The 27,997-nt window shown below is 55.6% G+C and overlaps 1 protein-coding gene across 3 annotated transcripts; it reads right to left on the reverse strand.

Annotated features, from left to right (window-relative positions):
* Nucleotides 1–178: 178 nt before the first annotated feature.
* CELSR3 (cadherin EGF LAG seven-pass G-type receptor 3) lies at nt 179–27,977 on the reverse strand. 3 transcript variants are annotated; one of them, XM_084752527.1, is made up of 36 exons: nt 22,372–27,977; nt 19,906–20,556; nt 19,365–19,590; nt 19,006–19,121; nt 18,556–18,644; nt 18,287–18,444; nt 17,496–17,659; nt 17,084–17,209; nt 16,818–16,991; nt 16,247–16,428; nt 14,992–15,108; nt 14,317–14,488; nt 14,024–14,165; nt 13,807–13,927; nt 13,301–13,484; nt 12,900–13,001; nt 12,667–12,681; nt 11,571–11,665; nt 11,160–11,369; nt 10,684–10,879; nt 10,312–10,467; nt 9,867–10,038; nt 9,060–9,227; nt 8,705–8,831; nt 8,398–8,604; nt 7,976–8,150; nt 7,626–7,738; nt 7,085–7,164; nt 6,447–6,570; nt 5,681–5,797; nt 5,428–5,576; nt 5,044–5,153; nt 4,676–4,834; nt 3,498–3,698; nt 1,921–2,812; nt 179–540 (listed from the first exon to the last, which is right to left on the reverse strand). In XM_084752527.1, the coding sequence occupies exons 1-36, from the start codon at nt 26,459–26,461 to the stop codon at nt 513–515; spliced, it is 10,308 nt and encodes a 3,435-aa protein (XP_084608653.1). In that variant the 5' UTR covers nt 26,462–27,977; the 3' UTR covers nt 179–512. The 3 variants fall into 3 exon arrangements, with proteins under 3 accessions (XP_084608653.1, XP_084608652.1, XP_084608654.1); XM_084752526.1 differs by having other exon boundaries at nt 6,447–6,573; XM_084752528.1 differs by lacking the exons at nt 179–540; nt 1,921–2,812; nt 3,498–3,698; ... (2 more) ...; nt 5,428–5,576; nt 5,681–5,797 and having other exon boundaries at nt 6,524–6,702.
* Nucleotides 27,978–27,997: the final 20 nt, after the last annotated feature.

The following is a 27,997-nucleotide window of genomic DNA, read 5'->3' on the forward strand; positions in this document are numbered from 1 at the left end:
CACAGGAGTTCGGCCTATGGGGGCATAGGAGAAAATGCAAAGATCATATTTGCACCCTGGGCCCCAACAACATTCAGACCAATGTGGGAAAGAGAGAATCTACCCCACCTGTCCGCTCTCCTATAAGATGAAAGGAGTAGAAGGTTGGCTAGGGGCCCAAAGGAGGCCAGACTGCATCTCTCTCCCGTCCCCTTCCCCCTCCCAGCCCAGTCTCAGACCCCTGGGAGACAGAAAAGCTGAAAAATAACATAAACATATCTCTCTGGTTACAAAGGTACAAAAACATATAAAAGTCCTCCCTTCAGCCCCGCCCCCTGCACCTGTCACACACATGCTCGCAGGTGTCACACTCATGCTCACAGATGCACGTGGGACCTCCTTCCACACTGCACTGCACTGAGTTATGGGGAGGGTTTGAAGAAGGCTGCCTTGGGATCAGTCCTGAAGTCTCTTCTGTCAGCCCCAAATCCTCCACTGCCCCCGGGTGGCTCCTCCTCTGCTGGTCCAGCCCCTCAGGAGTGACCCTCGCTTCTGGGAACTCTGTAGAGTTGAATGTGGAAACGGAAGGCGATGGCTAAGAGGAGCCTTGTCTCTCAGCCCACAGCCCCTTCATGCCCACTCCAGGAGTCTGAGACCCCCACCCCACCCCTCACTCCATGCACCCATCTGGACCGCCAGCTCCTAGGCTCATTAGCAAGGCTAATGGCTGCCCAGGTCCCTCTCAGTGCTGAGCAAGCCAGCATCTCTAAGATGGATACTGTCACAAATCTCCACCTTTCAAGGAGTTTGTTCCTGTAAGCTCCCTTGGCAGAAGAAGAGACTACAGTACAGCTTGTACTGTGCCAAGGGCGTGGCGATGAGATACAGAACTCAAACTCTTGTGGCCCTGAAGCATGAGTTCTTGCTCTGCCCCTGACGCTCATCCTTACCTTTCAGCATCCTTCTAGAACTCCATCCAGGCTTCCAAGCCCCTGCCCTCTCCCTCCTTTCTGTCCTCTCTCAGCAGTGGGCTTTGTTCAGTCCTCTCCGGTCCGCTGCTCCATCCCCAGAGGCCCACTTCCCTCACAGTCATCTCTCCCCCTGAACATAGCCCAGAGCTGGCCCTGGCAGTTACTCCTTGTTTCTTTGTTTGTTGAGACAGGGTTTCTCTGTGTAACTTTGGCTATCCTGGACTCACTTTGTAGACCAGGCTGGCTTCGAACTCACAGAGATCTATCTGCCTCTGCCTCCCGAGTGTTGGGATTACAGGCATGCACCACCATGCCTGGCACCTGGCAGTTATTCCTTGAGAGACAGCTCTCCTAGTGGCTTAGTAAGACCTGGAAATTCCCTGGCTGGACCCTGATTACTCTGAATCTGGCAACAACTTTCTCTGCCTTGGTCTCTGACATCCTCAAACCCACAGATGTCCTGTGGGCACTGACCCCACAGGTAGGAGCAGTTTCATACTGATGAGAGATTCCCCCCCCCCCAAGTGAGAGCTGTGATTAAAAGCATGTGCCACCACTGCCCAGCTGAGTGATTTTTTTTCTCAAAGTTAGCACTCAATCTGGCATAATATGCTGCTATTCCATACAACCTCTTAGGCAGGACCTTCTGAACAAAGATTCCTCACATTGCCTCGTGAAAATTCTAGATTATTCCATACTTCAATGCCATCTTCAATGCTATCTTTTCCAGTAGTCCCAGCCCTGGAGGCTGGCTCTAACCACATATCCAGAAAGTTCCAGACCATCCTATTCTCCTTGTCTAATAAAACTATCCCTTACATGTGGCCTCCTGGCTGGCTGAGCCTGGTGTAGCCCATAGTCTATGGGCCAACTCTCATTTCATTCTACGGTGGAATTCGGGGACCGGTACACGAGGAAGCTACCACCCTAAATGGACAAGAATGTGAACAGGTGGCTGGGCCCTGCTTACTCTGAATCAGGTGACAACTCTGAGATGCTGTGGGATGTGGCCGAACGAGGTGTGGAAGGTCCAAGTGCAGAGGCTGTGGCAGAAGGCGTGGCAGTTGTGTGAGGGCCCGAGGGTGTGCTTGAGGACTGCACAGAGGAAAGGGCTGAGGAGTTGAAAGAGGCAAGGATAGAGGAGAGAATGTCCAGCTGCTCTGTGGAGGGGCCGTGGCTCGGGCCACTGGCTGGGTCCTCCCTGGCTCTGAGAAGCTGTGGGGCCGGTCCGAGGGCCTCTCGTGAAGGGTGCCGGCTAGGCACCTGGTCCAGCCGCTCTCGAGAGTTCGAGATCCTAGACAGAGAGTCCAGAGGCCGAGACGGCAAGAGGGGGTCCCTTGAGAGTTGCCGCTGTGGAGATAGGGGCAGAGGTGGGTGCTGTGAATCAAGGTCCCGGTTGCGGCGGGGTGGGGGCAGTGTGCTCAACCATTCTCGGGGTGCCCCTAAGTCCAGTGCATCCCGTGACCCAAAGCGGCCAGCCATGGTGCCAGGGTAGTCCCGGGGTGGCTGCCTCCGTGGTAGCGTGCTGCCGCGATCTCTGGGCTCCAAACGGGCTGGTGCAGCATCCAGGTGTTCCTGGGAGCCTGGTCGGCTCAGGGGATGCAAAACAGGGGCAGGGACTGGGACCTCTTCTAGCCGCTCCCTGCTCAGCTGTCGCCGTAGGAGCAAGTCCAACTGTTCTCGAGAGGAGTAGCGGCTGGCTGGCTGTGAAAGGCTACCTGTGCCTCCACCTGCATAGATGCGACCATAGGAGGCAGCTGGCACAGCACGGTGGCCCAGGGTAGCTGCGCGGCACCAGGACAGCTCAGGAGTGCCTCGAGTCTGGGGCACCAGTGGGTATTGCAACCTGTTCTTTAGGATGCCTGTGGAAGGACAGAATTGGGAACAGGATGTATGTCAAAAAGCAGGCAGGAATCTAGCTAAGGAAGTACCAGCTCCTGGCATTTGGAACTGAAATGAGGTCAGAGGCAACTCCAGAGGTCTTATAGACAGACAGTGGGAAGAGAGTCAGAGTGGGACATAATAATCCTGTGGGTCAAGCTAGGGCAGTCACTATGGTGCAGAGTCAGGGCAGACCCCCAAGAAGTCAGGAGAGGGATAACCCCACGTCCTGGAAATACAGGCCATGGGTCAAAGGGTAGGAATTCCCCAGGCTGGGGCAAGAACGGTCTCCAGAGTTCCTGTGATGCAAGACCAAGGACAAAAACCTCTTGTGCTGGTGCAAGGACCACCTCTGGGCTCTCACAGCCAGCATGAGAGGCAAAGACCCAGACCAGAGCAGGGGCTCTGGACTCAGCAGCTTCTGTAGATTTGCAGAGTAGGAGCGGAGAAGTAGAGAAAGGTGGCGTCTAAGCACCCACGAGTACAAGCCAGGACATGGCGGGGGCAGGCACTCCACCCATCAGGCAGTCTCTGGGGACTGTGAAGCAGGCTTGAGGAGAAAACGGTCTCCCCATTCGGCACCAGGAAGCTGAACTCTCCATGGGTCTTGGCCTAAAGCAGCCTTTAGGGCTCCTACAGTGAGGCCCAAGGGGTCAGGGGTCGTACCTTTCCTCTGCCGCTGGGCCCGGCCCAGGGAGGTCTCGTCTCCACTGGTCAAGGCCAGATCCGGCTGGTTGTTGTTGGCTGCATCTTTGCTGGTGTCTAGTCCTAGGCGCCTTTCCGAGCCCCATGCCTGCAGAGCGCATGGCGCTGCTTCACACTCTCCCAGGGCTGGCCAGTAGGACAGGAGGTCATTGCCATCCACATCTGTGAAGCCAGAGCAGGTTACAGGGGCCCCTGACTCGCCGCTAGTGTTTCCTGACACTTACGATCCAGACTTGGTGACCCTCCGGTCCTAAAGACCCTTCAAGCCCTGGCTGTCTTCACTGAGAAATAGGAAAGGGAGAACAGGCGTGATGGCTCAGCAAGAAAAAGCACTTTGCCACCAACCTTTGATTTTTCAGGACCACCTAGTAGGAAGAGAACGACTCCCACACGTTGTCCTGTGGGAGTACTGTAGTGCATAGACATCTACACACACACACACACACAGACACACACACACGGAAAATATTTTTTAAAAGAAATAGCAACAGGGCTGGAGAGGTGGCTCAGAGGTTAAGAGCACTGGCTGCTCTTCCAGAGGTCCTGAGTTCAGTTCCCAGCAACCACATGGTGGCTCACAACCATCTACAACGAGATCTTATGCCTTCTTCTGGAGTGCAGTTGTATATGCAGGCAAAACACTGTATACATAATAAATAAATAATTTTAAAAAAAGAAATGGATATTTAAAAAGAAAGAAAGAAAGAAAGAAAGAAAGAAAGAAAGAAATAGCAACAGGAGGGAGCCCCTTCTCAGATCGATGGAGCCGCCATCCTTAGCTAGAACTGTATAGATGAGGTGGAAGTTTGATATCGCAGGTTAAAAACCTTAACTCATGAGGAAGCCGGTGTGGGGGGGGGACACACAGGGGGGCAGGGGGGGAAGGTTGTGGGGGAGGGGGGCTGATGTTGCTCTGTAACATCCCTGATCTCATTATTTCCATTGCCCAGGTTTCTCCTGGGTCCCCAGGCACACCTAGACATTTAGCTGAGAATGGTACATGGGACCCCAGGGTTGGCCCAGAGGAGCCCAGTGAGTGAAGCTCAGGACTCTTGAGACGATGGTGAGGTCCCTACATCACATCTGAGGGAGACACGGGAATCCCCTGAGCACCCATGGAATCAGTGAGCTCCTAGCACCTTTGGGGTGGGCAAGGAGCCTCTCGCTCTGGGCTGCCCTGCGGAGTGGACGTTGGAAACGTCCTCGAGTCCGGCCATTGTCCTCACTCTCTGACGATGGGATGGAGAGACTCCTCTCCTCCTCCAGCGACAGGTCACTGTCAGAGTCGGAGTCTGCACCTGGAACGGGAAGGTCAGGAGGAAGGTGAAACGGCAGGGGCCCAAGCTGAGGGTCTGCAGGTGGGCAAGCAGGACAGCAAGGGGGTTGAGATGGGGACCTGGACGGAGCTTGTCCCACCCAGCCAGCCACTGCCCCCAGTATGGGGCAGAAGACACATCACAAAGACACCCTCTACCCCCTCCTCCCTGGCCCGGGGCTTTAACTCTACCAGCATCTCGATGGAACATGGCCACATCCAGGTCAGTGGGGCCGGCGTGAGCCTGGAGGCTGTGCTCAGTGTGGTCAGCAGTCGAGCCATGCCGAACCAGAACATTGTCCCTGGAAATGTAGGAAACTCTCCATCAGAGAAGAACGTGACAAAGTGCTTTGGAAGCTGTGGAGCCTTTTAAGTGCATGGCCTGCTGCATGTGGAAAGGCTGAGGAGCCTTTGAGTGCATGGTCTGTCACACATGGAATAAGGTTAATGGTGCCTCGGGTACTTAAGAGAAGACATCTTGGCAGGACATCAGCAGAGTTCCACGTGGCCACCCTCCCTAGCATCTGGTAAAGTCCTGCTGAAGTAAGACTAGACAAGCCATATATGGTCACTTACCTGAGGTAGCTTCGGCCCCGCTGGCTGTCCTGGTCCTGGGCCCTGCCGGATCGGGCACTGCTCACTGAAGAGACGGTGGAGGCACCAAGCGTGATGCGGATAAGGCCGCTCTCCTCAAAGAGAGCCGTGTTGTTGTAGGCCCCAGAGCCCTGGGGGAGGTCGGTGGGATGGGGTGTGAGCTAGTTCTGAGGAAGCCTCAGATCCAGGCTCCCTGGGGCTCCAGTCCCCACCTTCAGCCCTAGCAGTCTCTCACCGTCCCGGGTGCTGGCCTTGTTTCCTCAGGAGCTGCCTTCTTGCCTAGACAGGCTGGTGTCCAAGCAGCCCGAGCATCTGCATTCAGGACACAGAAGAGCAGCAGTACAGCCAGGCCCTGTAGGTCAGCAAGGGTCAGGGAAGGTCAATGAGAGACCAGAAAAGACATAAGCTCAGAAAACAACCAACAGGGCATCGATCAGGGGCCAATAAGAGTCTCTGTGGGCTGGGCGTGGTGGCGCATGCCTTTAATCCCAGTACTTGGGAGGCAGAGGCAGGTGGATCGCTGTGAGTTTGAGGCCAGCCTGGTCTACAAAGTTAGTTTAGGACAGCCAAGGCTACACAGAGAAACCCTGTCTCAAAAAAACCAAACCAAACAAACAAAAACAACAACAACAACAACAAAAAGTCTCTGTGGGTGGGCAAAGAGGTTGAGCATCAGCTGTCACAGGGTAGCGTGAGTCAGCGAGGAGTCCAAGAGAGGGGGCAAGGATCAGAAAGAAAGTCAAAGAAAGTCTCAGGACTAATAATGAAAAGGCCCAAATGGCAGGAGGGGCTGGAGCCCCAATAGTGTGGTCAGCAAGGGGTCAGAAGTTGCAGTCGGTGAAGGTCAACCCAGGAGCAAAACCAGGCCTGACACCAGTGACCAGTTGTGCATCAGCTCTAGGCCTGGGGTCAGCAACTAGGATCAGTGTGTGGTGTAGGATTAACATATCATCGACATGCCACGGCTAGGGCTAGGGATGGGAGAAGGGCACCAGAGGTACCTGGAGGCCACAGAGTCCAGCATGGAGGTAGTGGAAGGCCAGTATGCTGTGGTTGACTGCCAGAAGGCCAAAGAGCCAGGAGGCACTGACCAGCAGAAGGAGCAGAAAGGAGCTGCGAAGGGTCCTGCTGTAAGGACACGGGAGGACACAGGAGGACACACCAGGGTCAAGTAGGGCTTATGTAGGGGGACACAGGAGGACACACGGGGATGGAAGACAAACTCCTCACACAGGAACATGAAAGTCCAGGAGGACACTAAGGAAGATTGGCAGTCGTACAAAGAACCGGGAGAGCATCCAGGGAGCCATGAGGGATCATGGAAAAGACAATGGAGTAAGGTAGCCATGAGAGAAACAAGATAGGCAGACACATACAAGGTGGGGCAAAGTGAATCATTCAAGTCATGGGAGATTCCAGGGACACCCAGGGGCCTGGGAGACAACAGAGCGAAAGCATGCGTAAAGCCAGAATACGGCAAAGTACCAGAGAGGGACCATAGGCCAAGGCCGCCGCGGTGCCTTCCCTTCATGCAGAATTTGGAGCCCAGCCTTCACCAGATACTCTCAGGGACCAGACCCCACCCCAGGAGGAGCCTGCCATCCTGAGTACCCCTACTTCCCTCAGCTAGCCAACTCACAGCACAGAGGTCTTCTTGGCCTCCCTCTGCCCTGTGGAGCAGGATGTGCGGGCAGCGAGGAGAAACATGGTCCCATTCATCTGCACCCACAGTCAGGTAGAATGGAGAGAGAGACAGACAGACAGACAGTAAGAAGCAGAAAGGGACCAAGACCGCACACCCAACCATGGAGAAAAGAGGAAATGAGACTGGGGGGGGGGGGGAAGAGCAGAGAGCACGAATCGGAAACGGAGAGAGACAGAAGAGCTAAACGTTGCATGAAAGAGTCAGAGATGGAAAAGAGAAAAGCCAAGTGGGATTAGGAGAGACACAGAGAGGCGTGGAGACAGAGCAGAAAGGGTAGACAAAGGCTTTGACCAGCTAACCTCCCACCTCCAGGCCAGCTGAGTAGGAGTTCACTCTCTGACCAGACTTGAGACGGAGGCAGCCCAGGGTTGCCTGGGCACCGCGTGGCCTGGCCCTCCTCTCACACTTGTTCCAAGTCTCCTCCCTCCTTCCCGAGAAGGAAGCACACAGGTGCCACCAAGAGCCAGGCACTCACCACAATGACAAGGACGATAGGGCCCGCAAAACTCCAGATAAGAGGCTCGTGGATGGAAATCCAGCAGAAGTCAGGGTTTCCGTAGCCCTCTGGGTCCAGCCCAACAGCCAGGCCTTTGAAAAGAGAAGAGGTTGGACCAAAGATGTGCATTCTAAGTTCTGCCCCCTCCCCCTCCCCCCTGAATATGGGAAGGAGATGGGATAAGGGCAGACAGCATCCTCCCCGCGCAGGTAGCATGGGGGCTGAGGGTGAGAGAGAAGGGTAGTGTTTAGGGACACAGGCTGGGGTCAGACCATATATATGATGGGGCAGAGGTTGGGGACCACGGGCCTGAGTGCGTAAGACCTCACCCAACAACACAGCAGGGACGCCCCAGCCCAGGGCATGGTAGAAGCGCATAGCACCCCGATCCACATTTCGAGGCTCAACCTGCATTCGGTAGAGGTGCAGGCCCTGCACCAGGAGCCATGCGAAGGTGCTGAGGAAGAAGTAGTGTAGGAGGATGGCGACCGCAGTGCACAGCAGCTGAGGGCAGGGCCAGGAGACCGGTGTCAGCATCACTCCTGCCCACCCCATCTGAGACTCCACCCCAGACCTCTCCGTTACATTTACTCCCCCTAATAAAAAAAACATCTAATCCCAGCCAGCACCCTGCCCCAAACCGGGACCTCAACATGGGTATTCCTGATCTTAGATCCCGACCTATGACCCTAGGATCTCCACAAAAAGGTGGCATCACTGGCACACGGTTCCACTGGCCCTGACCCTGCACCTGATTGTGGGTCCTATGGATCCCCAGCAGGAAGAGGAGCTCTGCCACTCCCAGGGCAGCTGCCACATTGGCGTGGATCCCACGCACATTGGACTTGAGGCTGCGCAGGCTCAGCAGGACAGCAGCGGTCAGTACGAGTGCAGTCACAGACACTGCCAGCACCACATGCGTGAACACCGCCAGCAGCTCCAGGTCTCCCTCTAGCCGCTGTGGAGTTGAGGATGGTCACCGGGATGTCGGGTGTCGGGTAGAGTATCCCTGCCCCCTTTGATGTCCCACTTCTTTGGGTCACAGAACACAAGTCTACCTCACGGGGCGAGGCATCCATGAGGACTCCAAAAGTGCCTGTCCGGCTACAGCGACACCGTGCGTGGGATCCATTCCTGTGTACCAGCTCACAGTCCCTGGCTGTCCACATGCCGTGCTGGTCCGCCCTGTATCCAGAGGAGAGTTAGACCCACCAGCTCTCTCCGGGATGCGTGCATCCTATCACACGCAGAGATTTATGAGATGGTTGGGGAAGGGGAGGGGGCCTGGAGTTGGGGAACAGCATTCTTCATGGGCCTAATTGCACAGGGCCATAGATAGGGGCCTCAGGGACAGGCTGGGACACCCCCTAGAGGTTTAATAGGGACAAAAGGTTTCCAGAGTGGGGTCCTCACGGGCCAGGTGGGTCCCACTGCACACAGATGGCCTTGCTCCGATTCGCTGTCTGTAGTAGGCGGAACTCAAGGTTGATTGGGGACACCAGGACACCCCTGAGGAAGTTGCGTCCATGGAAGACAGCCACGCTGACCACCGGAGAGTTCATAACAGGGTTCTGGGGGAGCCTGCCGAGATACCCATCTGGTCTTGAACACTGCTGACCAAAGACCCATTGCCCACCTCTCCCTGTCTTCAAACCATTTGCCATGGCTGACCAGGGTCTGGGATACCCCCAGAGCACATGCTGTTTCTAAGTACACCAGCTAGCTTCTGCTGGACTGCCAGGGACTGCAGACTCGTGCCTAGACTGGGCTCTGAGGTCTGAACAGCTCCAGACTGGGCTGTAACTGTCAAACCTTCTCTTCTCCCACCTCCATCTGGCCTCCCCAACCAACCTGTGTCTGCCTTTGTGTATCAGTCAGCTGGCTTATCTACACCTGGGTCATGTACCTCTCTCTCTCTCTCTCTCTCTCTCTCTCTCTCTCTCTCTCGTGTGTGTGTGTGTGTGTGTGTGTGTGTGTGCGTGTGCGCGATGGCTCCATATGGGTCTCTGTTGTCACCCTGCACCTCTGCTACTCTTTATAAGCAGAGAAAATCCACACAGAACCCGGTTCAGGTAAGCTCCCTGGAGGTGTGCACAGGATCGTCTCTGTTTACCTGTGGACCTGTTTGTCTGCCCACTCAGGGAAGGAGTTCTGGGTGGGCTAGAAGCTCACAAAAGACCCAGGGCTGAAAGGACTAGAGGCAAGCTCTATGGCCGGTACCTGGCGCCCCGGCGCTCAGCCTGGAACTGGGCAGGGAGGAGCCCTCCCAAGGCGCGGTACACCAGGAGAATGACAATGGAGATGCCGGGCTCGGACTCAGGCTCCAGGGAGGCGGGTGGGGAGACCACACTTGAAGCTGTGGTGTTTTCCACGTTGCTGCGGGTGGGCAGAACTGCCAGAGGAAAGGAAGGGGCCACCAGGGACTTCTTACCACGAGTCACCCACAAACCAGCCCAGCCTCAAGCACAGAGACTGGGGAGTGGAGGATGCAGGGGCCGTGGAGGGAGCACGTGGAGGGAGCAAGGCTGGTGAGGTGAGGTATATGGAGCCGTGAGGTGGGGGAGGTCTGGCAAGGACAGAATTGGTGACAGGGTGACACTTATCAGGCTCTGGGGGTGGATAAGGAGACAGGCCCTGGTCCAGCACTCACCAAAAGGGCTCCTACCTGCAGATGGGGATGGCTTTGGGGACTGGGAAGGCAATAGCACATGTGTGTGAGGATCCCAGGAATCCTGGCCCCGGAAAAGGTTGCTATGGTAGCGGGGGTAGCGACGGGCTCCCTGAGTTGAACTAGGATGCTCCATTCGGTCAATGCTGAGCACTGCCCCCCAAAAAGAGAGGTAACCCCTGTCAAGGACTTCCTTCCTATACCAAGAGTGATATTCCCACCTCTGCCCACGCCACATCTGAACTTTTTGGTTGGTATGAGTGCAGGGCCTGGCCCTGCAAAGCCCTGGGGATTGTGAGAGTAGTGTGGCCCAGGAGAATTAGCCCCAGAGCTCTCCCTGCCCTTCTCCCGTCCCATCTACCCACTCACTGATATTGGGTGTGACTAGTCCGACAGGGTTCAGGTATGTCAGTTCCATATTCCTTGCAAGTGTGGCCGCATACTCCTCCAGATGCCTCACTAGTCCTGCACTACCTGGGGAGCCCCCGGGGGCTCGCTGCCCCAGGGCTGCCCACAAGTCCCCTGTCTCTGGAGCAAGCAGTGCAGAACCAGCCCACAGCAGATTCTAGAAGGATAGAGATAGAGTTGGACGCATGCAGGTGGTGAGGAGGAACAAAAGGTTGGGGAAGGCACGAGGAGGGGGTTTGCAAGGTATTAGTGGGGGGGGCACGGGGCACAAGAGACAAGAGGGCGGGGCTGGAGCAGACAGAAAAGAGTGAAATTGTAGCACCTTCACTTTTCCAGAGGTCAGGAGGGGAATAAGCTGGGCTTCCAGAACTAGGAGGCTAAAGAGGAGAAGCCACGGAGCCAGGGCCACGGAACTGGGAACACAGAGTACAACTCACTTCATTGAAGTGGGCATCTTGCGTGGCTGTCAGCCCAAAGCCCTGCTGATGGCTCTCAAAAGCCAGCAAGTAGGCCAGTAGGCGGGCAGTGACTCGGACATCTTGGCTAAAGTAGTGGTCAGTCTGGCCAGTCACCTCCCGCAGCCTTTGAGCCAGCTTCTTGGCCTCCACAGTGTCCAGTGCTGTCTTGTTCAGCTCCAGGCCATCCAACTGCCAGGACAAGGATGGCAGCCGTTGCTCTGTGGTCCTGTAGGCCTTTCTCAAAAGGCCTTACAGGGAGAAAGGCTTGGACAGATAAGAGGGCAACTAGGAAGTGGATGCCCAAGAGGCCAAGGGCTGAGGTATGTATTGGGCCCATCAGACACCTGAAAGTCTTGGGTGTAGGAGGGCACTATCTGGGCAGAGTCTCACCAGAAGACTAAGTTCTCGAAAGGCAGGGGAGGTACAGTTGAAGAGGTCGGGCTCCAGCCAACCCTGGTCCTCATCACACAGCCGCACCGCAGCACCTGGGGACGGGCAAGCCTTGGTCAGGCCTGGAGCCTGGGTACTTTTGCTGATAGGTGGCCACAGCACCCTCTTCTATCCCATAAGAAACTGTGAGGTGGGGGGGGGGGAGGGGGCCACAGTGATAAGCATCTATGGCTGGTTACCTAGATGCCACAGCCTAAGCCCAGGTGAGTCCCAATAGCTTGTTGGTCAATTCTCCCAAGAGGTCTGTGAGCCATTCTCACCAAAAGAAAAGTAGACACACACACACACACACACACACACACACACACTCATGCACATCCATTAGCTGCACACGCACACAGAGACACTGCTTGCTCTCTTATATACTCACAAGCATGCTGACATAGACAAGATCTTCCAGGAGTATCATATGACCCAAGTGAGGCGAAAGTAGGGTTCTCATACAAGTTTTGACCACCCCAATAGCGACTTCACTACCGCTGCCTTCCCTCAGCTATGGGCTTGGGATAGAAGCTGAAGAAGTTGTGTCCACCAGCAAGAGACCCTAACTTAAATTAAGAACCCCATCCCCTCAAGACAGACACACAGACACATGCACAGGCACAGAAGGACACACGTGTGAGCATGCACACACAGACAATCTCTGTGCAGCCACTGCAGAGACCTCAAGCAGCAGGGAGGGTTCTGGGAGACCCTCAAGCAGCAAGGAGAAGCTGGCGGGTGACTCTGACCAATAGGGAGAGCCCTACAAGGACCTCAGGAAGCAGGAAAGAGTTTGCAAGGTCTTAGGAAGTGGAAGAAGATTCCAAAGTGTCCCCAGGTGATGGGGAGCGATCCTTTAGGACCTCGGGCATCGGAGAAAGTCCCTAGGCTTCCCAGATCACAGGAAGGGGTCTCCAGGAGACTAGGAGTAGGTTTTAGAGAGCTCAGGCAGCAGGGAGGGGGCTGCAAGGACCTTAAGCAGCAGGGGGTGGGGTCTGCAAAAGCTCTGGCAGTGGGAGGGGGCAGCGCACCTGAGCAAACACGTACCCCTTACCTGTACCCCGCAATCCTGCCCAGAAGCCAAGAGAAACAGATGGAGGCTGAGTGAGAGTACAGGAAAGGGACCAGAGCCACTAAGAAGTATAAAAGGCCCACATGAATTTCCACCCTATTCCCAGATCTTTGTGGAGATCAGACCACCCAACATGGTGGGAGAGAGGTGGCTGTCACAATCAGAAAACAGGCCCGCCCCACCCTTAGCAATAATACTGTCCACCAAATACTCACCCAAGGCCCCCCGGGGACAGGGTACTGTGGCCAAAACACCAAACTTAGTCTGAGGCCACCACACACCAGATCTCAGGGACTTGGGGCAGGCATCGTAGAGTACTAGGGAGAGAGGGATTGCTGAGCCTGGTGGCCAGGTTCTCAGGAAGTGACACCATACCTAATGTTTTTCCATCCCTCCCATGCTCAGGCCCAGAGTCTACCACTCCCCTGATGGCTTCTCAAGAGCTGGCCTGTGAGAGTCTATGAGAGTCAGCCACGTCTGGTAAAGGTAGGGCTCCCTGGCACCTCTGGTCTCCCTCAGGAAAAGCTTCCCCTGGCCCTCCACTGCCAGGGGCCGAGAGTACCACTTCTTCCTTAGCTAGAACCTCTGCAGGTGCAGGTGGAGGGGCCCTGCTTACCTCGGCAACCACTGGCTGTCACCTCTGCAAAGGGGCTGTCACAGCTGTTACACTGTCGGCCAAGGGCTCCTGGACGGCAGGGACACTGCCCGCTGTGGGGTGCACATGAGCGCGAGGTGGAGCCCACAGGGTAGCAGTCACACGGGAGGCATGAGTCACTGCCCCTCGGTCGATAGTGGAACTCCTGTTTAGGGATGGGCCAGGGGCCTGAGGTCAGAGGTCAGGCTTATGGGAAGGGTCTTAGGTGAAAAGCTTGGGGAATGAGTAGAATCAAAGGCAAAAGTTTAAATAAATAAATAAATAAATAAATAAATAAATAAAAAAGAGCTCATAGGCTGGAAAGACTTGCCTCAGATGAAGACACAGAAGTTTAAAGGTCAACGATGAGAGGTGGTAACTAGACTGTAGGAGACAGGCTAAGAGGTGAGGGCCCAAGTCAGGTGGCAGGGAGCAACGAGTTTGTCCAAGGGAAAGTGAAAAGGTCAAGGGTCAGAGTCTAGGCAAACCTTGCAGTGGCACTGCCCGCTTGTCTTGTTGCAGTTGGGGTCAAAGCCCTTGTGAACATCGCAGTTGCAGGGACCACAGGTCGGGCTTCCCCACCAGCCCCGGGGGCACTGCTGATCCATCCTGGCAACGAGATGAGGTGAAGTGCATCCATGATATTTCAGTGAGCCTGCTTGTTCCCGTAAGGTCTCTCCATCATCTTAGCCCGGAGCCTCTCACCTGTGCTCACAGTGCTGACCAAAATAGCCACTTGCACAGTCACAGGTGTAGCCATGGGGGGCTCCTTGGAGGTGCCGGCACGATCCCTGGTTTTGGCAAGGGTTCAAGAGGCAGGCGTCCACACAACCTGGACCGTAGTAACCTGCAGGTTGGGTCAGGAAGCTCAGAGCACTGGCCAACGAGCATGGCAGGAAGAATTCTAGCACTCTCATTTCCAACCTGCTCCAGGCCTTCTAGTCCCCCGAGCCTTCTCCACGGGCCCTGGTTCCTTCCCTAACTCCCTCAACACCCACCTGGCCAACAAGTACAGGAAAAGGTCTGCCAGAGGTCTTTGCAGTCGGCATGGGGAGGGCAGGGCCCCGATGCACAGGGGTTGGTCACAGTACAGCCAGGCTCCACATTCACTCTGTGGCTGGGGGGTAGCAGGGCTGAGGACCCAGAGGGTGTAAAGCCAATCCACACGCCCTACAGACACAGACAGCAGACAGTGAGACTCAGGTCAAGTCAGCCCTATGGAACCAGCCACCCAGCTGATGATCCCTGACTTACAGTCTGTCTCTACCCCTCCCACAAAACCCATCCACCCCCGACAAGCATCCCTAATTGTGCTGTTTCTGAAACGCACTCCAGACAATCCTTGATTATCTAAGCTAGACTCTTTTTTTTTTTTTTTTGGTCTTTGCGAGACAGGGTTTCTCTGTGTAGCCTTGGCTGTCCTGGACTCTCTTTGTAGACCAGGCTGGCCTCGAACTCACAGCGATCCGCCTGCCTCTGCCTCCCGAGTGCTGGGATTAAAGGCATGCGCCACCACGCCCGGCTTCTAAGCTAGACCCTTACTCTCACCAGTTTGACTTGTCTCTGATTTCTCTGGGTCATTAGCCCCACCCCCACCCCAAGCCAACATGAACTTGAGTGCTATTTTTCAGGACCCTAATGACCCCACATCGTGTTCTCACGGTGATCCTCACCTGTATACAGCCAACCAGACCCTGAGGCCCCTCCTCCTTACTGCTGGGGGGCAGGCCGCCCACGTGGAGTTGCTTTACTTTCAGGCCCTGCAACTCACCCCCCACAGCCATGGTGTCCTAGAAGACGGAGGACAGTCATCACTGAGGGAGAGGCATGTCGTAAACCCTCGTCAGACCCCAGAGTCAGACTAGGTTTCCTCTAGCCCTGTACAAGCACGCTTCGCCCCGTGTATCACAACAGTTTGGGAATTAGTTGCTCCTGAGTGTGGAGAACTGGCAGCGGCCTGGGTGACATAGCGTAGGAAAGCCTCGGCTAAGAGCTGAGCTCGGGCTGCGGAGATGGCTGAGTGGTCAAGAGCGCTGACGGCTCTTCTAGAGGACCTGGGTTTGATTCCCAGCACCCACATGAGAGCTCACAGCTGTCTGTGTGACTCTACTTCCAGGGGCTCTGGTACTCTGCCGTGGCCTCCCAGGGAGGCATGCATACAGTACACATACACACATGTAGTACACATACATGCATGGAGGCAAATACTCCTATGCATAACATAAAAGGAAAAAGAAGAGTTATGCTCAGATGGGCTCCTCCCTCCTGGGCCCAGAGCCAACCTTGAAATTACATGATCTTATGTTTTGGGCATGTGTACACATATGGTGTGCCTATGAGTACATACATGTTCATATGTGTATGGGTGCATGATAGTGTGTAGGTGCATGTGTATGTGTGTACATGTGAAAGCTTGAAGTTGACACCTTGATGACTCTTTGTTTCATTAATTGAGCTTGCTAAACTCAGAGCTCACCAATTCTGGTTAGTTTAGCTAGCCAGTTTGCTCAGGGGGCCTCCTGGGCGCTGGGATTACAGGCAGCTGCTATGCTTGCCTGGCTTGTACACGTGTTCTGGGGGTTGGAACGTGTACAGTTGTACAAGCTGCTTTATCCCCTGAGCCATCTCCCTGTCACTACAATGCCTGGATTTTGACTTGGGGCAGATAAATATTAGAGAAGATACCAGAAGGGGCTTTCAGGGTCAGACAAAGGCAAAGTCCTAACTACAGAGGGCACTCCAAGATCAAGCCAGGAATTTAGGAGCCCACACAAGTAGGGCTCCCTAACAGACCGACCTGGCTGGTGAAGTGAGATCAAAGCAAAGGGCTAGGAGAATGTCGGGTCTGGCTAGACAAGAGGTAGGGTCAAATAAGGCAGTTCGGGTGGGAAAGCTGGGAACAGACCACCCTGGGGTCAGAGGTCAGACCTGGAAGAGGCTGAAGTCCAGTGAAACCATAAAGATATGGTGGCCTCTTCGGCCACCTGGCTCCTCCTGCAACTCCAGCCGAAGATCGTGCCACCGGCCGTCACTGACAGTCATCTGGTCCAACAGGAGGTGGACAGTGTGGCCTGAGGCCCTACTTAGTGTCACAGACAGCAACCCCCGATCTACCTGTAGGCAGAAATGCACAGCCCCAGGGTTAGGTTGGGATGAGGTTGGGTGGCCGGGTCAGAGGGCTCCACCGCTAGGAGTAAGAGTTCAGAACAGTGGAGACAAGGCTATGCCTACCACATAGAAAACTGTTCTGGAATGCCATGTTGAGATGGGTGGATACAGAGCCGGGGGTCATGGGTTGGTACAGTTATAAGAAAGAGCTATGTGTGCCCTGCATGTGCAGGGAATGTTATGGGAGGGAGAGAGTCAGGGTCCAGAGCAGTATCCAGTATGTTAAGACATCTGGCAGAGAAGTATGCTATAGCACCGGGCCCAAACCCAGTTGTTGGGGGAGCATCAGAGATTAGCAGAGAGGGGGTGGCAAAGGATTGGAAGAACAGACCTACCTGGCAGAGGAGGACACTATGTGGCCCGAGCTGCACTTGCAGCAGGACCCCTTTTGTTGCTCGTGTTCGAAATGCTAGTCCCAGGTACCATGGCACAGACACAGCCATGTCATTTCCAAAGTCCCAACTCAGTGTGCCATTGCCATGGAAACGGTAAGGATGGGCCAATGCTGAGGAGACAAGAGAAGTAGGGTTACAGATCCACGCCAAGAACAGACCTTATTACCCTGTGTGGCCCTCCCGCCTCAGGATGCCCACTCACTGAGTCGACAATCTTTGCCACCAAAGCCCACAGGGCAGTCACAGCTGAAGCCACCCCAGCGCTCTGAGCAGAAGCCATTGTTCTTGCAGGGGCTGGAGGCACAAAAGTGCAACTTGGCCTGACAGCCTGGAGAGAAAGGGACAAGGCAGACATGAGAACACCGGGTGAGGGACTTGAGTGCTGGGAAGGATACTGGTGCCCAGAGCGGATGAGAGTGAACGTGGTTTCATCCTCTTGTTCTCCGGAAGTAGAGAGTAAGACCAAGGCCCCACAGGCTGGACCATAGTGTGGATCTTGCCATCTAATGCCGGATCGGGGTCAGACGTAGAGCCATCCCAGGCAACCCTCCACCTCCTCATGATGATGAAGACAGTGACAAGAGAGGGGACAAACAGGAGCTTTTGGGGCCTACCTGCCACCGTGCCATTGTTTGCAACAAAGGCTGCCATGTCCATTCGGCGGCCGTCAATGTGCAAGTCTCGCATGCAGCCAACGAAGTCCTTGTGGGACACGGGGAAGTTCTCGGGAAGGTTGGGGACACCTCCCAAGAGCAGAGGGCCTGTCAGGTCCAGGGACCTGGGGGTCAGGAGCCTGGGTTATTGGGGGGTCTAGAGCCAGAGTAGGGGTGCTCCTGGGGGGGGCACAGGAAGTCGGGGGTAGGGCCAAAGGAAGGAATGGTTAGGCGAAGATGACAAGGCCAGGCTGGGGAGAGGGTTAAGGCTGTGATTGTGAGGCTGCAAGGAAGACACCGTGATGGGCAGATGGCATGGGGAAAGGTGGGGCACTCGAAGACTCTGATGAGGCATTTGGGTGGCTGGGGGTGGGGGTGGGGGTGGGGATGGAGGGGAGGGATTGAAGGACTGAGATCAGTGCCCTCAATGTTCGCAGGGTCTGTTTATGAGACTTATGGACTAGAGGCAACTGTGACATTGGAGGCTTAAAGGAACGTAGAAATTTTAGAGGACAGAATGCCTAGGGACACTCTCTCTCTCTCTCTCTCTCTCTCTCTCTCTCTCTCTCTCTCTCTCTCAGGACTGTGTGGAAGCCAGAGCCAGGGGTGGGACATAGTATTGGGAACTAGGCCGAGTAGGCTTCCAGGGTCTTTGGGGAAAGACCGAGGAGTTTGGGGGGCTACGTGAAGGGTTAAAGTGGGCTCTGATAGGCAGAGGACATGGGGATCAGGGGTGGGGGTGGGGGCCTCACTTCTTGGAGCTTGTTTGCACACCAGCAGCTGCACACGAGTAGTTGCCAATCTCGGCACCAAACTGCAGAGCCACAGCCACATTGCAGTCATCCACACTCAACACGGCCACCTTGTCCTTCGAAGGGCCCTGAGCACCCCCTAGGGCATCTGTCCGGGGCTAAAGACCAGGCATGACAATCAACAACGCCCCTCTAGGACTTCCTGAGGACTCAGAATCCTGACTCCCCTCCTCACACCCCACCCATACCATGCCAGGGGCGGTGCACACCTTGTTGTAGTATCTCAGGTGCACTGTATGCCACTGTCCATCAGTCAGGCCTCCCGGAACTGTGGGGCTGACCACTGTATTGGATTCACCTGTGGGGAATACGTATGTGGACTGCTGTCTGGAGCTCCAGAGCCGCACCATCCCACCCCGTTTACATAGGTACAGATACTCTTGGGGGTCATGCTGGGTAACTGGATCACCACCATATCCCTTGGTGACCATACTGGCTGAACCACCACAGTGTCCTTGAATATAGGATGAACACACAGGAGAAACACAGAGATGGGCCTTTCCTGAGGGAGTGGCCACAGAGCCTGGTCCTCACTGTTGACTGGCACTGTCCAGCTGCACAGTAAGGGACACCTGAGGGGACTCATGCATTGATTCTGCCAGTCATCCCAGGAACACATGCACCCACTCGCTGCCACAATAATCCAAAGGCTCACCCACCCGTGGAATATGTAAGCCGCACTTGGCCGGCCACAAGCTCTAGAGCCAAAAAGTCATGCTTTTCATTGAGGCGCCCGTTGTAGAAAAGCAGCCCGCTGGGTTGTGCTGTCGCAAACCTGAGGGAGGTGGAATGGGACCATTAGGAGCAGGCATCTCACACCCTCCGTTTAAGAACCAGCTGGCTCATTACTGAGCGTGGGAGATGCCAGTGCAGTGACTCTTAAGACACCCCAGCAGAGATCGGGGAGAGGATGGTGTCCGGTGAGGACCTCAGGACCGGGCAGTCAGCAACCTGGGCCAGAGAGTCACGTAGGTAGGGGCAGTGAAAAGACGTGCAGGGACACGGGGCGGGCACCTACGAGAGGGACAGCGTGAGGTGGAAGCGCTGCCGCAGGCCGCGGAACATGACGAAGGAACTGGGAGGAAAGGAGCGTGCGGCCACCTCACAGCGCGGGCCCTCGAAAGCACCGCCCGCGGGGCACTGGCAGCGGAAGCCTCCATTGGGCGCGTTGGTGCAGGTGCCCCCGTTGCGGCAGACCCCAGGCACGCAGCGGCCAGCTTCGGTGTCCAGCTCGCAGTCTTCCCCTGCAGGGCGGGACCCGTCAGAGGACGCCCCGCCCACGCCCCTCGGCCTCTGAATGGCTGAGCTATCTGTGGCCACGCCCTCATAAGGTCGTTCTCTCCTCCAAGGCTCCGCCCACAGCCTTATTGCTTAGGCTCGGCCCGGCTCCCTACCCTTAACTCTTTTTGCCTAAGGCTTTGGGCTCCTGCAAGCAGGGCTCAGCAGCGCCTCTAAGGGGTCTCGGTTGCCTGAGAAAGGATGCCCGCAGCTCACTCGCACTCCCGTAGTCCCTCCGCTGAGCTTCGCCAGAGCTTCATCCAAGGCTGCTCTCCACTTACCCGTGAAGCGCGGGCGGCACACGCAGGTGTAGCCGCCCTCGCGCCGCGCGCACGCGCCGCCGTTGCGACAAGGGTTAGAGTAGCAGAGGTCGAGCTCAGTCTCGCAGAAGTCTCCGGTGAAGCCGGGCGGGCAGCGGCAGCGCAGACCGGCGATGGGTTGGATGGGTCGGAAGAGCGTGGAGGCGGAGGCCAGAAAGGGCGCGGAGGAGTCAAAGCGGAGGACCGACACGCATTTCATGTAGTTCTCGCAGGGCTCCCGCAGGCACACGTTGTCGTCAAAGGGCAACACGTCGAGCAGGGAGCGGGCGGCCAGGGCGGCACGGCGCACGTACAATTGCTCCTGCAGCTCCTCGGAGCTGAACCAGGGCCCTGCAGCACCTGCCCCGGCCCCACGAGGTGCCAGCGCCGAGAAACTCACGTTGAGCACGGTGCCCCCCACATCCGTGTCGTTCTGGATGTTGAAGATGAAAACATCTTCGGTAGGTGTTGCAAGCACTGCAGCCACGCCTTCAAGAAAATGACCCAGCAGCGGGGACAGGAAGCGCTCTTGCCACATGTTCTCCAGGCGCACAGTCAAGCTGTTGGCCAGCAACTCCTCGGTGATGATAACTACGCGCAGCACACACTGGGCTGTAACACTATGCAGGCCATCTGCAGGCAGGGGCAGGGACGGGGATCAGTTTCAGGTCAGAAGCTGCCTCTCCTTAGAACACAAGAGGCCTGGGGCCAGTAATTATCTAGAGTTAGAAGACTGACCCCTAACAAGGCACAAGTGAGTCTGGGGCTAGTAACTACCACCTCCTAGCTCAAGGTACTACAAGCTGTTGCTGTCTAATCCAACGGTTCCCATCATGGGGAGAGGCTTGAATCAGTAATTTATTTACCCAGCTCAGGTCTGGCGTTTTGCACTAGGGAGCTCCACCAGCCCTGCCCTCACAATTACTCATGAGTCAGTAAAGTCAATTTACTAACACACAAGAGTTCCCTAATTGCTCAGCAATCCGTACTCCTAGTCACTGCGATCAGTAGGCCACCTCCACTCAGGACACAAGGAGAAACCGGGGCCACCACCCACCCATCCCTAGCTCCCCATCTTTCCCAGTGTACTAGAAAAGGCAGGGCACCCCCCTGCAAGAAACAATGTGGGGGGAGGCCAGGCATGGGGTGGTGCACGCCTTTAATCCCAGCAACTGGGAGACAGAAGCAGGCAGATCTCTGAGTTTGAGGCCAGCCTGGTCTACATAATGAGTTCAAGCCAGAGCGACATAGTGAAACCTGTCTCCACAAACAAACAAAAAGGAAGGGAAGAGGAGGAAAGAAAGAAGAAAATGAAAGAAACAAGAGGGGTGGTCCGGAGCAAGGATTACAGAGCTCCTGTCTTTGGCCAGCAAACTGCTCTCCCATGGCACTAGTTGAGGTCCTGGACCAGTGAACACTCCAGAACGACTCTAGCTCAGCAATATCAAGGACCTTGAGATCTCCTCACACTCTGCATCCTCTTCAGCATGCTTTAGTTAGCAAACTGCCTAACACTCTAGACGTGGGCTTTGTGATTTGTGGCCATTCTGAGATAAAAGCAAGGTACTTATTTGGTCTTTGTTTGGTTGGTTGGTTTTGGTTTTTCTCAGATTTAGCATGTGTTGGGTGCTCCATAAAGATTGGCTGTTGAGAGAACCTTTTTTGCCAGTGCCAGGAGTCCCAGCTCTAAGGCTGAGACAGAAAAGATTCTCCAAGCCTTTGGCACCATAGGAAGGAAGCACTTTAAGAGCCTTTCCTGCCACATCCTTTCTCTGAGGGAAGAAAGGTTTGTGAAAGCCCCGTGGAAAGGAAGGCTGTTGGATCTCTGGACATTTTCCAAAGGAAATGTACTTGGATTGCTCTTTGGAGAGCAGCATGGACCCACTTCCTGCATGACCTACCTGGACCTTCCTGACCACTAATATGAGTCAGGGACAGACTAGACCCCAAGTAACCTTTATCTAAACATAGGCATGGAAGGAATGAACTGACATTCTGACTGTCCCTAGAAATACAAGAGCATCAAAACAAAAACAAAAACAAAAAACCCTCTGGGGGCTGGAGAGATGGCTCAGCGCTTAAGAGCAGACTGTTCTTCCAAAGGTTCTGAGTTCAATTCCTAGCAACCACATGGGGGCTTGCAATCATCTATAAGGTGATCTGATGCTCTCTTCTGGCCTGTAGGTGCACTGTATACATAACACTTTAAAAAAAAAAAAAAAAAAAAAAGAACTTCTGTCCCCTCCCCTTAAGGAGAGAGGAGCAATCCCTATAGGAACACTTGATGCCCTAGAATGTCGAGGGTTCTGTAAAAACCATCCAAATACCTAAGCAGGATCTCTGAGGCCCATGAGAGATCCTACTGGGTACAAGAACTCACCACTTTAGGGATTCTGGTTTGGACCCTGACAAGTTAAGATCATTCGCTCACTTTCCTGCACCCCTCACCTGTTACAGTTACCAGCATGGAGGCCACTAGTGGGCGGTTGTTGTCCAGCTTTCTGCTGAGTCGAAGCTCCCCACTGCTCTGGTTGACCACTAGCAGCTGTAGTTCATTACCCCTCTCAAAGGAGTAAAAGAGGTGGTCAGAGACATCAGGGTCATAAGCTGGGATGCGCCCAATGATGCCTGAGGGGAAAGTGTCAGAATGGTTGGATACATAGTTGTTAAAGAGGATCTGGAAGTTGTTGAGCACCGGGCTGTTGTCATTCTGGTCAACCAGGCGCACGTGTACAGTGGCACGGCTGACCAGAGGGGCAGATGTGGCCTGCACCACAATCACATATTCCTGCCGAGCCTCATAATCCAGGTCAATGAGTGCTGTGAGCTCTCCAGAGAAAATATCCATTTGGAACAGCTCGGGGATGTTCCCTTCCACAATCTGGTACATGATATGCGCATTGGGGCCGTCGTCAGGGTCCACTGCAGTGATCTGGGCCACCACGGACCCTACAATGCTGTTCTCCTTCACCCTCACTTCAAACTCCTCAGCTGGGAAGACAGGTGCATTGTCGTTTACATCTTGGACAGTCACCTGGATGCTGACCGGAGTCCTCAGCGGGGGCACACCACGGTCCACTGCGTAGGCAGTCAGCTCATACACTGGCACCGCTTCCCGGTCCAGCCGCCTCACAGTCCTGACAATGCCAGAGGTGGGCTCAATGGTGAAATCCCCATCCCCGTCTTCACCACTCTGGAAAGTGTATTGGACCCGGCCATTGGCATGAGCATCCCGGTCAGTGGCTGAGATCTGCAGAACACTAGTGAAAGGTGGAGCATCCTCAGAGACCAAGCCGGTATAGTGGGAGGCCACAAACTGTGGAGCGTTGTCATTTACATCATTGACCATCACCTCCACATATGTGGTATCTGCTTTCTGTGGTATACCATTGTCCCGAGCAGTAATGGCCAGTGTATAGGTCACTTGGTCCTCATAGTCCAGTGGAGCTTGTAGTGTAATGGCCCCTGAGTCCGCATCGATTCGGAATTGGGGCAGGTTGTCTTCCAGAAGATAGGTGATCCGGGCATTTTCACCCACGTCATCATCAGAAGCACTGATGACCACCACAGTGCTGCCCACTGGGCGATCTTCATTCATGCTCACTGAGTAGTGAGCACTTTGAAAGACAGGCCTGTGTGTATTGGCATCTGTGATGTTGACATGCACATAGCAGTGATCGTGAAGGGCACGGTCAGATGCAGTAAGCACCAGCTTGAAGTAGCGTTCCTGCTTGTAATCCAGTGGCAGAGCCAGTGTCACCAGGCCCACGCCATTTTGGGTGCTGATGGCAAATCGGTTCCGAGTGTTGCCACCTGTGATTTGGTAGCTGATGGCACTATTGGCATCTCGGTCTACCGCAGTCACACTGACCACGCTGGTACCCACAGCCGCATCCTCATTGAGCCGAAGGTGGTACTCTTTCATGGTGAACTCAGGCCGGTTGTCATTGACATCCAACACAGTTACTGTGACACTGGCTGAAGCAGACAGTGGGGGCGAGCCGTGGTCTCGGGCCTCCACACCAAAGAAGTAGTGTTCCACAGACTCACGATCCAGGGGACCACTCACAGAGACCCAGCCAGTGGCACTGTTTATCACAAAGGGTGTGTCTGATGCCACGCCAGTTAAAGAGTACTCCAACCTGGAATTCTCCCCATGGTCTGCATCCACTGCTTGGATGTGAATGACTGAATGACCCATGGGAGCATTTTCCAGAACGGAGACCTGAAAGGGTGTGCTGACAAAGATAGGAGTGTGATCGTTGATGTCTACCACCTGGATGCTCGCTAGGCCTGTGTTGTTGGACAGAGGTGGCCGGCCTGCGTCTTGTGCCCTGATTCGCAAAGCATACTCTCTCTCTGCCTCAAAGTCCAGAGGTGCCACTACCTGTATCTCACCCGTGAGACTGTCGATGGCAAAATGGCCACGGCTGTTGCCGCTGATGATGTTATAGTGCACCAAACCGTTGGCATCCTTGTCCTTGTCCGTGGCCGTGACGCGTAGCACCACCGTGTGAGGGCGCACATCCTCACGCACCTGTGCCACGTAGCGCTTCTCGCTGAACTGAGGCGCGTTATCATTCTCATCTAAGACAGTTATGTGCACTCGTACGGTGGCTGAACGTGGCCCGGGCTCCTGGCCCTGGTCACTAGCCTCCACCACCAGCTCATAGCTTTCCATGTGTTCCCGGTCCACGCGGCCACTGGTGCTGATAAGGCCAGAACGTGGATCAATCTCGAAAGCAGCGGCCGCGGCTGTGCGCGCAGCTGGGGACCCCACGAAGCGGTAGCGCAGGTTGGCGTTAGGTGGTGCGTCGCCATCGGTTGCACGCAACTGCAGGATGGGGTAACCTTCTTCCACATTCTCACGAAGTGTCTCCCGATACTGGGCTTGCTCAAACACAGGCGCGTGATCATTGCGGTCAGCTACTGTCACTGCCACCATGGTGGTAGCTGAGAGGCGCGGTGAGCCGTGGTCCTGTGCTGTCACTCGAAGGTAGTGGCGTTCCATACTCTCACGGTCCAGAGCCGCTGCCGTGCGGATGAGTCCACTCTGAGGATCAATGGTGAAAAGCTCCAGCGAGCGGCTGTTCATGAGAGCCGCCAGCGAATAGACGAGGCGACCGGCCTCGCCTGGGTCCGGGTCCTGTGCCACTACCCGCAACACCGCTGTACCTGCTGCCTCATTTTCGGGTACCAATGTCTGGTAGTTGTATTGAGGAAACTGCGGGTGGCGGTTTGCAGCACGACGGGGACGACCCTGGTTTGTTGAGAGAGTTCGCTTGGCTTCAGGACCAGTCGGGAACCCCAGAGGGTGCGGCCCAGGGCGCTGAAAGAGGAAACGGCGGCGGAAGAAACTGCGGGAGCGCATGCGCTCGGGAGCCGGCTCGGGAGCTGTCCGAGGTTCACGGGGTGCTGAACCCGGCGTAGGAGCTGTCCTCAGAGCACGTGGTGCTGAATCCTCCCCTAGGCTAGAGCCGGGAAGGCAGTCCCGCCGAAGGGGTCCCCTCTCCATTTGGGAATTCGCGGATCTCTCACCGTGACCCTTGTGTCCTAGCTCCCATAGTTTTCCGCAGCAGCGAGAGGTTTCCACTCTCTTGCGGATGCTTCTCCTAGCATTACGCTGGAAGGACACTGGCTTGGAGCCACCAGTCTGAGCCAGAAGGTCCGAAGGGTGGGGAGAGCGGTTCCCCAGGTCTGGATCCCCTGGGGACAGAGCCTCGAGTGGCACACTACCTCTTCGTAAAGGCCCTGTCCTCCCACAAGAAGAGATCTCTGGGTGCCAACATAACAGATATCCTGGACCCTGACCTGCCTCTTGCTCGCGACTACCCAAAGCCTGGACCACCATCTCCGCGTTTGGTTGCTCAGGGGGCCCTCGACCATTCCGGGCGCTTCGCCTACCTACTCGGAGCCTCATGAAGACAGGCTCCCTGACTCCCAGGCCAGGATCTCCATCCTCCCAGACGCCGGGAGAGTCGGGACAAAGAGCTACAGCTCCACGGCCGATCTGTGCTCTTGGCCCAGAAGCAGTAGCTACCCCTGGGTCCCAGCCCTGGTCCCCGCCGCCCCCCAGCTCCTCCCGGCTAAAAGGAAACAAAGAGAGGAGAAGGAACAGTAGTATCGGGGTCGACGGTCCCCGGAGACCCCACCATAGAGGCCACCTCGCCATCACCCCCCTCCTCCCAGCACGGCCTCCGCCGCCCCCCGCCCGGGTCCGGGCCTTGGGCCCGCCCCGCTGCTCTGGCCCCCTCCTGGGCCCCTGCCGCCGCCCCGGCCCTCCGCCCCTCGGCCTGTCGCTCCGCGCCGCCGCTGCTCTCTGGGCACCATCTACTCCGCGGCCAGAGCCCCTTTGGCATACGGCCCCGGGTTTTGCCGCCCCCACCACAGCATCCCCGACGCTGCTGCCGCCTCCCGACGCTCCAACATGGCTCCCGGCCGCTCTGATGGTTTGCTCCACCTCCACCCCTATGCCCCAGACCCGGTGGTATAGCCCCTTGCGCATGGCAGTTCGGGCGACAGAAGCCGTTTCCGCCATCTTTATTGAAGACAGAAGTGCTGCCCACGGTGCTGAAATGGAACGGGGAGTTTCTTCGCTACTCCTCCCGGGCCCTCCCTCTCTCTAGTACGCTGTTCCAGCTTGGTTTCCTAGCCTTTCTTCCGATTGAGACTCTCGTCTCCCTTCTAGAGCACTGGTTCCAAGCCCTAACACCCAATTTTGGTCTGAAAATGTGTTGTCATGATGTTCTGAGTATTGCCAAGTAGAATCCTGGGACAGGAGGGTAATGACCCGAAACTGGCCTGGATCATTAACAGTTTAAACAACAGCGTTAACTATTAACAAGTTTAACTTATTAAACAGTTCACAAATATCTCCTTGTTTTCTCCTACAGAGTAGAATCTAAAAACGACCATCCTGAGGCAGGAGGAGAAGCCAGCTCTTCTGCACCTCGACAGTCGCTAGCAATCTCTCAGAGTTGGGGCCCCTGTACTAGACACCACGTTACTCCAGGCTCTGGTTCTTTCCAGTGTTCTGAGATGCCACGTGGAACCCAGGGTTGCACCACAGCGGTGGGCCCAGCTTCCTCAGATCTCCGCCCCTCGCCTGCGACAACTGCATCCTTTAACCCCTTGAAGAACCTGACAGAGAGAGGCTCAGTTCTCCCTAGTCCTGATCCAATCTAGCTTTCCGTCCAACTCCTGGCACGCGCGCGTCTCAACTGACCAATGGCTGGACGTGGCGCAACAGACGTCACAGAATACCAGAGAAAGGCGGCGCATTCCAATCAGAGAGTCATTGTTTCTATTGGCACAATGGGAGACCCCGCCCCTCTCGGAGGACTCCATTGTATGACGGAGGAAGGAGGGCCTCTCGGGTTCCAAGCCAGCCCGCAGAAATAATCCAAAAGGCAAGCTACCCCGGCCGGCCTCCAAACGTGGCATCGGTAATGAGCCGCAATACAAGGTGCAGAGCACTCAGGCATTCTGGCATCGAGACAGGAGTCAGGCTCAGGACCCCAGAACACTGAACTGGGTGCGGCTCCCCCGGCTGAGTGGTTACTGCTTCAAACAGTCCAAGAACTCCCAGCCAAGAGCTCTGGCCCGGCCCCCAGATGGTAGCTATGACATCACCAGCAACCAATCAACGCATTCTCTCTCTCCTCGGTTTCTTTGGCTCCGGGAGGCCAGACGGGTTGCCCCCCTTGTGGCTGCTAAGATCTGGGCCTTGAGCTTCAGCTGTAGTGTTTGGGGGTCTTTGAGTCTTAAGAAGCTCTTCAGACTCAGGGTTCCGTGTCAGGGGCACCATGTGTGCTTGCAGGTAGAATATCTACCGCGGCACTGAAGAAGGCTCTCCATGTGACTGCGGTTCCCGACTGGAGGAGAGGGGAGCGGGACCTGGTTTTCACAGTGCCCGGCGCCCTCTGTGTAGACAGACTAGTTAGTGGAAAGCACAAATCTGACGCCCAGTAAGGAGGAAGAGAACTGGGACCACAGAGGAGGCGCTTGAATGACTTTAGGGAACTGGACTTCAAGTACAAGATACCTGAGTGGCACTTTAGGAAGCCATGCTGGC

This window comes from Acomys minous (assembly GCF_964271855.1).
Source record: "Acomys minous genome assembly, chromosome: 13".
NCBI lineage: Eukaryota > Metazoa > Chordata > Mammalia > Rodentia > Muridae > Acomys > Acomys minous.

What these genes read in the sequence shown, in the direction of transcription:
- CELSR3 (XM_084752526.1), bottom strand. Translation starts at nt 26,461, where the DNA reads ATGGCGGAAACGGCTTCTGTCGCCCGAACTGCCATGCGCAAGGGGCTA. An exon ending in ACTAGTCACACCCAATATCA is followed by an intron (nt 10,468 to 10,683) that starts GTGAGTGGGTAG and finishes TTTGGGGGGCAG; the next exon opens with TGCTCAGCATTGACCGAATG. An exon ending in AAAGCCATCCCCATCTGCAG is followed by an intron (nt 10,039 to 10,311) that starts GTAGGAGCCCTT and finishes TTCCTCTGGCAG; the next exon opens with TTCTGCCCACCCGCAGCAAC.